The following is a 12762-nucleotide window of genomic DNA, read 5'->3' as shown; positions in this document are numbered from 1 at the left end:
AAAAGTAAAGTGTGGATGCTTTCAAAAACACTGCCGTGAATAGATCTTATTTATCAATTAACTTTGCAGAATTTAATAGATAAATAATGGAAAAGAGTTATTCACGGAAAAAAAAAACCCTAAATCAAATCAATATCTGGTGTGACCACCCTTTGCCTTTAAAACAGCAGCAAATCTCCTGGCCCAACTGTGCACAATTTTTCAAGGTATTTGATAGTGGATTTAGGATGTATAAGAGTCTCCTGTCTCTTCATGTAATCCCAGACTAACTCCATGATGATGCTGAAGTCGGGGCTCTGCAGGGGCCATACCATTTCTTGCAGGACCCCTTGTTCTTCTCGTCACTGAGGATAGTTCTTTATGACTTGCGATGTGTGCTTTGGGTCGTTGTCATGCTACAGAATGAATTTGAGGCCAATTAGACGCCTCCCTGATGGTACTGCGCGATGGATAACAACCTAAACATCTGAAGTGCCTCGAACTTTTGCGCGGTGCTGTATGTAATTAAATAATTATTGCCTAAATATCAAAGTATGAAAAGTCATGAGAAATGTGTGTGATTACCTCATCAGTCAGCACAGTATCACACATACCTAAAAAGCACGTTTTTGTGTGTTCTTCCTTTAAATGATGACTTTTTACTTAGGGAATCTGAATGGTGTCTTGATCATGATCTTACCAGGTACTGTGACATAAAAACGTGAGCTCAGGTGGTGTAAATGTTACGTTTTGTTCGAGGACTGTTTATTTTAACCTGTCGAGCAAAAAAAAATCAAACAATAAAAGATAAATTGTGGCCTAAATTGTATGTAGTCACTCTAAATTGTAGGTGCATATTCTCTGTTCAACTGCGCATGTGCCTTGTGGCCTTTATTTAAGTATCGGTTTATCTTGTTTGTTGTTAAATCCACCACGTTAAGTCCGAGGGCATGTTTCTCCTCTGGGGGCCCCGCTGCTCTTCCCCCTGCCCCTGAGTCATCATTTTTAGGTGAAGAGCGTCCTCTAGTGGCCAAAGCCAGAGAAACTCGCGGCGAATGACGTCACCGCTAAAGCCTATGCATAACTGCTTCAGGATATAGCGCTAAATCACAAAGTCGAATAAAGATGGAAGCACAGTTAAGGCAAAGGCAGCGTTTCCAAACACTTGCTGCCATCTCGCGTCTCTGCAGAGCTCAGCGACAAGGGCCACAAGGAAAACACGCATGCAGTCGCTCGCTCTGAGAAGGTAAAAAGTGGCCAGATGTTCTACACTGCAACAGGCTGTTCATAATATTCCGGGCTGTCAGTGAGTGCTCAGGTGACGATGACCGTGTTGCAGGAGCAATTGAGAGAGGAATTTGATCACGTAGTTGTCTCTCAGCTAGCAGTGTGGCAGATGGACCAGACTAGACCTGCTTTATTAATCTTTCCTAGCAGCAATCCTCTAAGAAATTATTGCCACCGTGCTTCAAAGTAGCAAAACTAGCAAACTATCATGACCAAAAATTAAAATCAATAGAATACATTGTGCTTTCACAAATATAGTCTTGGTTTGACTAAATACAATCTTATCACCAGTTCTGATGCATTGCATTTGTGCTTCCAAAGCTGTGAGGACCTAAACTAGCCCTCTATGTGGGTTCTTGGATGAAGAGCAAAGCCAGGGTCTGGGTTGGCATCTGGGCTGGAGTCCATCTCAATGTGGCACGTCTCCTTCAATTTTTCACCCTTCTTCCTGGTCAGCATGGGGGCCAAGAGGCTGACAGACCACCTACTTCACAACAAAGACCAAAACATACAAATGTCCTGTAGAAGTGCCTTTGAGCATGTCCAGACCCTGCACTCTGACCTCCCTGGAGAGTGACTGTTTGTGGTGGTGGGAGATACCAACTTAAGTCTTCCTTATACTGACGTTTTTCTAATGCGGTTTCTTCTGGTAGGTAGTCGAGGAGAAGATACAGGACAGTTTTAAGTAATAAAATCCTCTCAATGTTGATGGCCCTGGCAACATCTCCTTATGTCACGGCAACTCAGCCAGAGACAACACTAAGGCTGCTGATCTGGTTAATGATCATGCCTGGCCTATTTTGAATATTTACAATGATCATCTTTAAATCATACCACTGTATTAACATGCATTAAACCAGGAATCTAACTTGTGTATAGGAATCCTTTTAACTTGTAAATAGCCATAAACTTACAAAAATGCTATAATAAAAAACCTAAAACCTTTCTGACCTGCTTACATTTTGAAGCAGTTTTCCTTTGGCTCTGACTTGTTTCTGTTAATCTCACATGTGTAACAACATGGAAAAATTAATATCAGCAAAAAATAATATTTGCAAACAGTCACAAATTAAAAAGACATGCAGGTTCTGTTGGGTCGTGAATGATGAGTTTTCATTCCTTCGGTGTTTCGTGAGCAGTAATGCTCACAGAAGAGCAGTCATGACGTACAGATGATCACAAATTGCATAGTCAGGATGATTAGAGACCAAAGTGATGCTTTATTTTACAGCCTGGTATTACACATACAGTACTAATGTAAAAATCTCTAAGAAGATATGAGTCATCAGGTACTTGTCATTGCAAAGTTTGCATTTTAAAGGCTGTAAAATTAAGCTTTAGTAAGTTTAGTAATTAGTAACATTGCAAATGTAGAGTCAGACATTTTAGACAACACTACATCAAAATTAAACATACTTTTCATCAGTGAATTGTAGACATTTTGGTAACTTTTTTTCCAACAAGAAATGAACCATGAAAAGACATACATTTTGAATGTAGATTTTCCCTCATGGGTAAATTAAAATTTATTTTAAAATTTGTCAAATGTACATAAATTATATTTAATGCATCAAAACCAAATAAGCAAATCAAATACCCTCTTTTAAAAAAAAAAAAAAAAAAAAAAAAGGAGGCAAAAAAAGAGAGAACAACATTCTTTGTTGAGATCATTTTAAACAAGTATTGGTCAGGCATTTCATTAACCTGGGAAAGCAAAGTGCTACACACAACAACCACTGAAGACAGTTCACCATACACCTTAATGAGGATTGGACTGAAGCACCTTTTCTTAGCTTAAAGCTAAAATGGAGATTTCACTGTTCCTTAATTTTTCCTTTTCACGAAAACTCCATTGCGTGTTTATAGCCTACCTTCGACAAACCATAAGCCAAGTTCACCCTTTTCCTAGGAAGAGGCATACCTGCAGTGACATTGTTCTATTTCAAGTTAAAGTACTTGTGTGAACTGCTTGACCCAACAGGCTGCTAAGACCTTGGTTTACTATATTTTCCTCCAGGATGGAGCTTTGAGTGCAAATAAAGGCATACAACTCCTTCATGAGAAATAAACATGGAATTCAGCCACATGCTTTCAAATAGTAATCATATATTTAATTGATATACATATATTGCCACCATTGGCACATACGATATTGCACACAGTGATGAAATGTTGCACAGAAAAAAGATATATTTTTTGTGGGCGAAAACATTCCAAAATACAAATAATGTGGAATAATGCTGAAAAGGTAAAACTACGTAAAACAAAAAAACAAAACAAGACATGCTTGCTACTCCCCATTAATTGAGCGACTTACAACTTACACATAACTACCCAAGCCACAGAACGAGCATTTCAAAGGGGGCTTGCCAACAACAAATTCTTATCCTTTCAGGCCACTACCGATGTTCCCAATCAGCCCCTGCTCTCCCTGCTAATGCGCTTGGCTAGTGAAGAGCCAACTCTTCTGCATCATCTTGCATCTAGGTGACCACCCCCTTCCATGTTTACATGTAGGCCGATACCTGGATGGCTGGGAAACGGGGATGGCAATGAAGTTAGGGAAGAAGGAAGGTAGCAGAAAAAAGTTAAGAATTCTGCTCCTATTTTTCTTAAGAGTTTGTAACAAACCCTTTTAGCACCACGAGTCGTGCACTAGCACACAAGGGGGCTGAGACACAAAAATGGAAGAAAGAAAGAGGAAACAATAACAAAAAGAAGCCAAACTGCGATCCAAAGCACCAGGCCAGCGTGTAAGCATGCGGAGTTTGTAAGGCACCAGGTTGTTTATATGCTGAAGAGGATGCTCCCAATCGGGTATCATTTAGGCTATACCAGAGGCTCCAAAAATAGGTGGTCAAGGACAGTCTAGTTTGCTGGTTTCCAGTCAATCTAAACATGGGAGCAATCATTTAATTCAACGCTGAGGTAAATCTGACATTATCTGATTGTTGCCAGTTTCTCTGGAGTTTACTGACAGAGTTTATAAAACTGCTATCACACATCTATGAGATGCGACTGAACTGGATTACAACCAGTTGTTTTCCGTGTGGCAGCCCAAATATTTACAATTAGACCAAAACAGAATCTCATCATCCCCAGGTAGATATTTGGGCTTACAAATCTAAAGTAGAGCTATGAGTATGTATCCAAAGTAGCCCCACTGAACTTCACGCCTTCAGATCTTAAACTGGTAGGGATGGGCACATCCATTGACACACAACTGGAGGTCCACCAACTGGTGAACTGAACCTTCTTCACCTTGGCTTATCCAGGCGTGCTCCTCAGTGTCCCTCCTCATAGTGTGATGGTGATATTGTAATTACAGTTCGCAAGATTGCTCCTTTTACAATCACACTTTGAAACAACTTCCACTACAACTACACCAAGCCTTTGGATGGAATCACTCAGTACTCAAACTTGAGATTCGTACAATATAGGCAGATAAAGATACATATAGAAGGGTCCTTGAGCCAATATTTTGGGAGACCAACGAAAATCTATCTTAGTGCAGATTAACATGCAGCAACAGCACTCCTTGGCACCATTTGGACTTTTATGACTGAACGAGATCACAAAATGTTTCTGTTTCAGATGTACTATCCAATGACGCCCTGCTGAATTTTTGCCTCTTTTTTCAGACCACTAAGCCAATCAACACGGCATGTGTGGGGTGTTTGCTTTGTGAAGTCATCTGCAACTCAGGCCATTTGCTACATGTTGTCACTGCATTTCCTCTATCAAATACATATTTAGTACCTTTAAAATGAACACATTGCATTAACAACGAGACACAAAGGTAGTCTATAATATATCCATCTGCATGGCAACAAGTTCAACTGAAACAAAAATTACAATATTAATATTTCTTTGAATGCCTCTGGCAAATGTCATCATGTCAAGCTCCATTGACCAGTTCAATATATATTTGATTTTTATGCAATGCATATTGCACGACAAATAGAGCACTTATTTCATTTCATGAAAATGCCTACATTTTTCCTTTTTACACTGCATGACATCTAACCAGTTTCCAGAGCAGGCCTAGCCCTCATATGATTTATGTGTAAACACATCTCTACTCACAGGTAAAGGTAAATAGGATGGCAAGTACATGTGACAACCTTTTAGAAAGTTTTTGAATTTTGGTTTAAAAATTAAAATATCTGATTTGTGCTGAAGTCATTAGCTCACATGAAAAGGAAACGTTTTTTCATTGGAACTCGGCAATAATTCCATTTGAACATTGCAAACACTTTTTTACAATAGCTTTAACTGGTACAAAAGTTTTCTGTTAATAAGGGAAATAAACACTCAGTTCAATATTGTTTGTCAAGTAGGAAACAATGTTCAAATATAATGTTATTACTTTGTTTAGCAGCCTGTTAACTGTATTAATGGTGGATAAGTGGGTAACATCCAGCGATGAGTGACAACATGTCATAACTGTCAGGTTGTGGAGGTTTCTTATATTGTGGGTGATGCTCCCTTGGAGTTAAACCGTTACAGTTAAATCTTTAGATTTCTTTCTTTATACAGTAGAGTTTTAATTATATTTCTCTTGTTATTTTCATTACTCTTGCATGTTTTTGCTCTCTATATCAATCCTCGTCTCCATCGTCCGCCTGCATCTCCTCTTGTTGCTGCAGCTCGCATGCCCTTTTCTCCCGCTGTTTCTCTTGGATCTTCTTCATCTCCTCGGCATATTTACAGAAAGTATTCCCAAATTTGGACCACACTTTGTAGGGCACCGTAATTGAGTTGCGGTACGTGGGCTTCACCTCGCTTACCCTCATGAACACACCGTACTTATTGGATCCGACGTCGAAGAAAAACCGTTTGTTGTCCACAGTCAAAGATGACCCTTCGGGCAACTCTGCAGGTTCGTCCTCTACACCGTAATCGTCAATAAGTTTAGCCAAAGCGTCACGAAACTCAATAAGTCCCTGGGCAGGCAAAGCAATCGTCTGGCCTTGTGTGGATCCCAAACCGGGCCCCCGATTAACGGTCTGCCGAATCCTCAGAAACCGTCCCCTCTGGTTCTCTTTCAGATCCATGTAGTATTTCCGATTTTCTCGGACCAAGAACTCGCTTTTGAGTGCTCGCCTCGGCTCGTCTTGTACCATACCCGGGTTGCTCGGACCCAGCTGGGCATAATGTTCGATGAAGTCCCCCAAGTAGTCACGGAACTCGACCGCCACGGACATGGAGAGAGTGAGGCGGCTCTTGTTTCCACCGGCCCCGACTTCTGCTATCTTTAAGAAGCGGCCTTTCGCGTTCTGCTTAACGTCCAAATAGAAGCGTTTGTTTTGGATGTCAACTCGCTTCGACGCCAGCTCTTGTGTCTCATGCTGGAGCCCGGAAGCCGAGCCCGCCCCTCCTGTCGCTAGGTGCATGGAACCGAAGCCTGGGCCCGTGGCTGCTCCTCCCTGCTCACTTCCACTGTCTCTGTCCGCCATGATGCTGCCTGCCTGCCTTCTCCCTCTGTCTGCTGCAAAGCCACGGCCAGCCACAGCGAACCACGGAGCTCTCGCGAGATCTACACAGAGAGGTATAAAAAAGCGAGGGAGACGTTAATGCAGAGCCAGGACGGTGCGTTTTCTCCCGTGCGATGTCGTGTCATGAGCTGCCATGACTATATTGAAACGAAACCACCGGTCTCTCGGGAAGAAACGCGTCGCCCACACTCTGCTTAAGTTTCGATTCGCCGATACGACCTCTGAAAACTTTGGTGCTTTTTTTGTCGCCTGGAAAGACCCTAGCTTCCACTCTGTTTTAGCATAAGATGAAAAGAATACATATCCTTTTCATCTAACATGGCACGGGTCTCTGTACGCATCACTTATTTAAAGTGTGAGAGTCTCTTCTACGGATCCAACACTGAGCCAAAATCATCGATTTGCAGGTCATAACGCAAATCCGGTCACGGCGGTCGAGTCCCTCAAGTCTCATTCTTAAAACTGGCGTTTCCCATCTTAAGCAAGTCCGGAGGCTTCATGAGCGAATCAGCACCAAAATATATTTATTGAAATATTTAACTGCGTTATATTAATACTAGTAATAAAATACTATTGACGATGAAAACCGATAGCCTAAGCATTCGTGAATAAGTTCTTTTCCCACTCACAGGCCCGTACCGCCACCGGCACAGGATCCGTAACTAGTCGACCTGATCCTTGATCAGCTTTCAGAAAGCCAATAACATGCACTGAAATGGCGCAGCATAGTATTTGATTTTAAATCATTCATTGCAAAATTTGATACTTCTCATGTGAATTAGGCAACATCACTGCATTTCTTTTTTTTCAAACACTGCTCTAGAATTTGTGCTTTCAAATCTTTCTTTCTGTTCTTTCTCCAATTCAGCCTTGCTTTCCAGGCAAAGGCGGTGAGATGCAGTATGTCGGGTTTACCGTTTAATCTATGTTAAGAGTTTTAGGCGCAGTATTTAGGGATGCAAAGATCAGGCTATTTCCCAACACTGAGTCAGCTAGTTGACGTCGTGATAGCAAAGTGTGCCTATACTTACCTCTAGTTAGATTAAAAGCGACACAGACATCAGTTCTTTGTGGTCGTATTACTCATCTCCGGAAGGTTTGAAAGACCGTTTCTTCCTGTGCACTGTGGCTGGGAGCGTGAAGTCGCTTCAGACGCAAAACACGTATCAAAACGTCCATGAGAAAAAAAATTGAATGTGACTCCTTCCGCACGCTGCTTAGGCCCATGGCCCAAACCCCCTTCCCTCCGAATTATAAAACACCGCCTGGGCCTGACATTGCGGCATCTTGTGCCCTCAGCCTACCACGGCCGCGCTCACGACAGGCACGAAAGGAATAACAGCATGCACTCTTAATCTCTGGCCTTTGTGTGACCGCCAGGTCAACTTATTATTATTTATTTATTTGATTTATTTTTTGCCGGTTACCTCTAAAGTCACCTGATGTATGACTTGAGCCCGCACCTTTGTCAGGGTAATCAAGCCGCTGGATAGTCACCGGGCTATTTCTAAATGGGGCCCTAGAACCGGACCTCGCCCCAGGTGGTCCAAGCCTGGTCGGGGCGCTGCGCTGCAGCAGGGCAGGCTGGGCTGCTCACACGCTCACCTCGGGCCTGCCCTCTTCCTAATTCAGATGTCCGTCAGGGCCGAGTGTCTGCATGCTGCCGTCGCATTTCACGACAAGGGGGGTGGGGGTGTTTGTTGTGTCAGAGCTGCCTTTTTTTTCTTTTTTTTCTTCATAGCATTGTGTCACGCAGTAGTAGCCTAAAAAAAATTCTGTGTCGGACAGGCCTGCATGCAAATAACGACCATCATTAGAAGTTTATAGGCTACAGCAGAGACTGTCCTTGTATGAACAAACCAGATTATCCCCATGTTCATGTACCTATCAGACCAAGCTTACAAAGAGCTGTTAAAAATTGAAAGAGAAAATTTAAATAAGCTATTATAGTTATTTTTTATTATTTGGTTCTGCAAAAAAAAAAAAAAAAAAAAAAAGGTGAAGGTAATTAAAGTTTATTAGGTGAACAGGCCACACACAACATTTACCTGTTATTGGTCACTTGTGCAAATACTGTCCCCATGCTGCAGATACTTTCTCCACAGTAATAAATCTTCCTTCTGGTCCACCTGGAAACAAGCTTTATTGCGCAGACCTTTCACTCGGAGCAAAGGCTACATGGGCTAGAGGCTAAAATTCGTTTGTGCCAGTTTCCCGTCGCCATGTGTGAATCCCTGCACATCATGTCTGAGCGTTTCGATATTTCTTTCAAACAACTTGGGCATTTTCCTGGCAAATCACATGCTGTAAGGAAATGATCAATCAAGCTATTTTTCTATTTTTTGGTTTAAATTACTGAAGGAACGAGGCCAGAGTTTTACAGGCTATGAGTCATTAAACCAGCAGTTTGTATGCATGTGAGCGACTCAGATTTTTCTTGTAATTCAACCAGGCCTTTTACACGCTGAGTGGGTAATAAATAAAACAAATAGGGTCGAATTAAAACATTAATGAGAGTAAGCATTAAAACGTCTACATTCATATATAAGAACTTAACGTACATTTTAGCCCAGCATTGGGAAACAGCCATGTTGCAGGCCACATCTAGGCTATAGGACTATATGTTGAATGCTGAATTTCATTTCACGCACGCCTTCCCCCTTTTTAGGTCGAAATATCTTGACGACTGCTGGTGTTCGTAAATGTGGGCAAGCGTTCAAAGCTGCTGTGCGCTTGACTCCTCGAAGCCCGAATAAAAGGGATGGGCAGCAGCTGATCTCATTTTCAACTGGACGCTCATTTACATCTCTTGGAGTCAGCATTCGTTATGCACTTCACATATATTCATCTTCAGAAGGTAAGCAGTGATCCTTCGAATTTTATTTAGCTTGAAACACGTCGGTTACTCTCCTACTGACAGGTGAGCCAATTATGTAATTTGATCTTTGATCTCTTTTTTTTCCCTCCTTGATTTTGTGTATTGTTTCAACATTCAAATTATTTTATTTTCTTTAATTAAAAAGGAAAAGAAAGGGGAAAAAGTTATAATATATAGAATAACTAAGAGACTAAGTTACTTTTCAACATGGATATTTCTTCAGTGCAGGCGTCTCTAAGGCTGTTTGAAGGCCTTAGAGAAGTTCATTGATACAAACAAAGGTACTTTACCGCAGGAACTAAAACTCTTAAAATCGGTTTACATTTACAATTGCCGTTTTTATTTATAGATACCTAAAACTACCGATTATTGTCACACAGTGAAATATTTAGTCACACAAATGATTTAAAAATGTTTTAGATGTCAGATCTTTCTTTGCATTTGCATATAAAATTAAAAATACTGAATAACCTTCTGAAAATAAAGCTTTCCACAATTCATTGAGTACAACACTGAAATAAAGTTAATGAACATATAACATATTGAAATAATATCCAATGAATGAGTATTGACTATGATATTAAGTAAGGATGCTGTTGAAAGGCAGAGGTGAAGCCATTATTTTCATTTTATGCTCGTAATTATTAGGCCAAAGCAACAGAAAATAACGTAAATAAATATCGTATTAGAAAGGTAAAATATGTTCATTAATTAATGATAATATAACAACTATTAGCCTTAAAATGCTATAATAAACATGCTAAGAAATAAGTGAGGTTCATTTATTGAAAAACAGTAGTGCAAAATAAAGTCGGGGCCAAAACAAAAAGGCTGCTCTGCACGCTTAGTTTGAATTAGAGCTGCTGTCTACCTTCATGTGAGGCGAGGTGAGCACGGCGGGCCTGAAGCCATCGCCACATTTCAGTGCATTTCCTCATTTTAAACGTTCTGATTCAGCCTCGATCTGCGTCCGGATTTGTTCGACAAAATCTTTCGCTTATCAGCTGATCAGCTCCGAAGCAATCCCCACTTCTTGTCCCAGAAAAATCCAGCAGTTTGGTGGAGTAAATTCCCAGTGGTCTTAATCAAGACAAACTAACACTCACGTAAGCAAAAATGCATTAAAACTAAATAAATACATGTAAAAAAATAAAATAAAATGCAGCCCTAAAACGTTGCCAATTTCTTTTGTCGTTCAACGTGATGTATGCCCAGACAGGCTTCTCATGCAGAATTGTATGGTAGGCGTTTGGCGCGTTTCTTTGCAAAATAGAGAACTTTCCTCGCATTTACACGAATTCATTGTCCGTCTCGTTGAACTTCTTGGACTCCGAGCTCTTCATTCCTTCACATTGCTATTGTTAGTTCAAAGCTGCAGCTGACTTCACTGTCACTCCTTTGTGAAGCGCTCTTTCTTTTGCGTTCTCCTCAACCAGGTATAGGCCTATAGATAAACAAGAGTCTGCAAAATAGTTAGATGAGGTAATTCCTACTTAATTTTTTTTTTAATATTGAAATTCAGACGAGCTCTCGTTTTTCCGGTATTAGATATACATTTTCTATGTAGCCTGCGTAGGAGGTAATGTCCCCCCCCTCCTCTGTGGGCCTCAATTGCTCTTAAAAAAAAAATCCCAATATAGCATTTCATCCGGCTCTCTTATTCGAAATTTCTCCACAGGTTATGTTATATTTCTGTCCAATTTACTTACCTAATAAGCTTTACAGCCCTCGTCTCCGCGGTGGTTTATCAACCGCTCCGACAGACCACGAACAACCTGTCAATTTAATTCATCTATCATCAGTCAGCAGGCTACTTGCGCTATTTTTTTTCAGACCCATTTTTAATCACGAATGTGAATCCGAAAGAGCAGTTCCGCTCGGATGCCGAGGCCACGTCCAACGCAGATGTCAGCCTGAAAGAGGTGTTGTCGCAGTTTGCAAAAGGCCGCCGCTGTGATCACCTCACAAAGTTTTGCCCTACATCTGAACACAGGAATGCCGTGGCGCCGCTCCAAAATGCAGCACAATTATTATCTCCGATCAGACGCACGGCCGCGTGCTATGCCCCTGTAAACTCTGCGAGCCAGTGGCATATGCGTGGCTGCACGTTAGGACACTTAAATGCTGCAGGACGGTAAAAAAATCTGAATGGCATGTAAATAAAGCGTCACCCCACCGAGCGAGACGCCGTAACCTACCTTACCCCGCTCAATCTGCAGGCGGAGCGCCTTAGAGCCTCGACGGCGTGCCGCAGGGGACGAGACGAGGCGAGGGAAGACACATGTGAATATGCTCCGAGGCCCTTTGTGACAGCACCGCGGACTGCCTCTGCTCGCTGCACAAGATGGACAAGAAAACGGCGAGTCGTGGCACGGAGAGCGACACACGCACAAGTTCAACGCCGCACGTTTCAACTCTGATGTCAACACGCACTGGGGGAACTCGGTGGACGGGCGCCTCCCCTCGGTGTGATTGAGGAATTGCAGCCTTGCCTTCTGATGGTAACAGGTAGGGCAACATTTCGGGCAACTGTAATGGAGGGCAGAGTCCAAAGAAGTGAGTTAGCACGGCTGCTGTCAACGCCACAGTGCGAGTCCCTTAGGTTCACCTTACAGCCCGGTTGAATCTTCCAGGGAACGACCCGTGGCGACCCGTTATATGCCCCCCCCCCCCCGCGTCTATTCTGTATTAATGTCGAGACTGACGTTTGAAAGCATCACAAAGGCAGTTCTCCTGGCAGGAAAGGGGACTTCAGTTCACACAGTCGCAACGGATTCCGTGCCTGTGTCCGACATAAGCACCCCATAGGCCTCGTTCCTAGGCCTTGGACCGTTTCAGCACCACGGAGAGCAGCCAGGTCTGTGTCCGCTCCGCGGGACACGCACGTGGAACCGAAACAAAAGTACATGTGTAGGTTCAGGTGCATTTTGTGTTTATTTGTCTTTATTTATTTGTATTGTGAGTTATAATTTAAAAAAAAAAAAAAGAAAAAAGTTTGTTCTGAGACTCACGGGCTCCCTGTTTCAGCGTCATCTACTATAACCCATGATTGTCCTGAACTGTAGGCCACTGAGGAGAGGATTGTTTCAGTCCACACCGGGCCTGTTTCATTGGACAGCA

General features: G+C 42.1%; 1 protein-coding gene across 2 annotated transcripts; it reads right to left on the bottom strand.

The window, feature by feature from the left end:
* Positions 1–2901: 2901 nt before the first annotated feature.
* puraa (purine-rich element binding protein Aa) lies at positions 2902–11950 on the bottom strand. Of its 2 annotated transcripts, none has more exons than XM_040150109.1 (2): positions 11841–11950; positions 2902–6805 (listed from the first exon to the last, which is right to left on the bottom strand). In XM_040150109.1, exon 2 carries the CDS (start codon positions 6723–6725, stop codon positions 5868–5870), a length of 858 nt encoding a protein of 285 aa, XP_040006043.1. In that variant the 5' UTR covers positions 6726–6805; positions 11841–11950; the 3' UTR covers positions 2902–5867. The 2 variants fall into 2 exon arrangements, with proteins under 2 accessions (XP_040006043.1, XP_040006044.1); XM_040150110.1 differs by lacking the exon at positions 11841–11950 and adding an exon at positions 11352–11404.
* Between the last annotated feature and the right edge of the window lie 812 nt (positions 11951–12762).

The sequence above is a fragment of the Xiphias gladius genome, chromosome 17 (genome assembly GCF_016859285.1).
Source record: "Xiphias gladius isolate SHS-SW01 ecotype Sanya breed wild chromosome 17, ASM1685928v1, whole genome shotgun sequence".
In the NCBI taxonomy this organism is placed as follows: Eukaryota; Metazoa; Chordata; class Actinopteri; order Istiophoriformes; family Xiphiidae; genus Xiphias; species Xiphias gladius.
Note: the sequence above shows the minus strand (reverse complement) of the source record. Positions and strands in the feature narration are given on the sequence as shown.

Coding starts and splice junctions, on each gene's coding strand:
- puraa (XM_040150109.1), bottom strand. CDS start 6,725: ATGGCGGACAGAGACAGTGGAAGTGAGCAGGGAGGAGCAGCCACGGGC.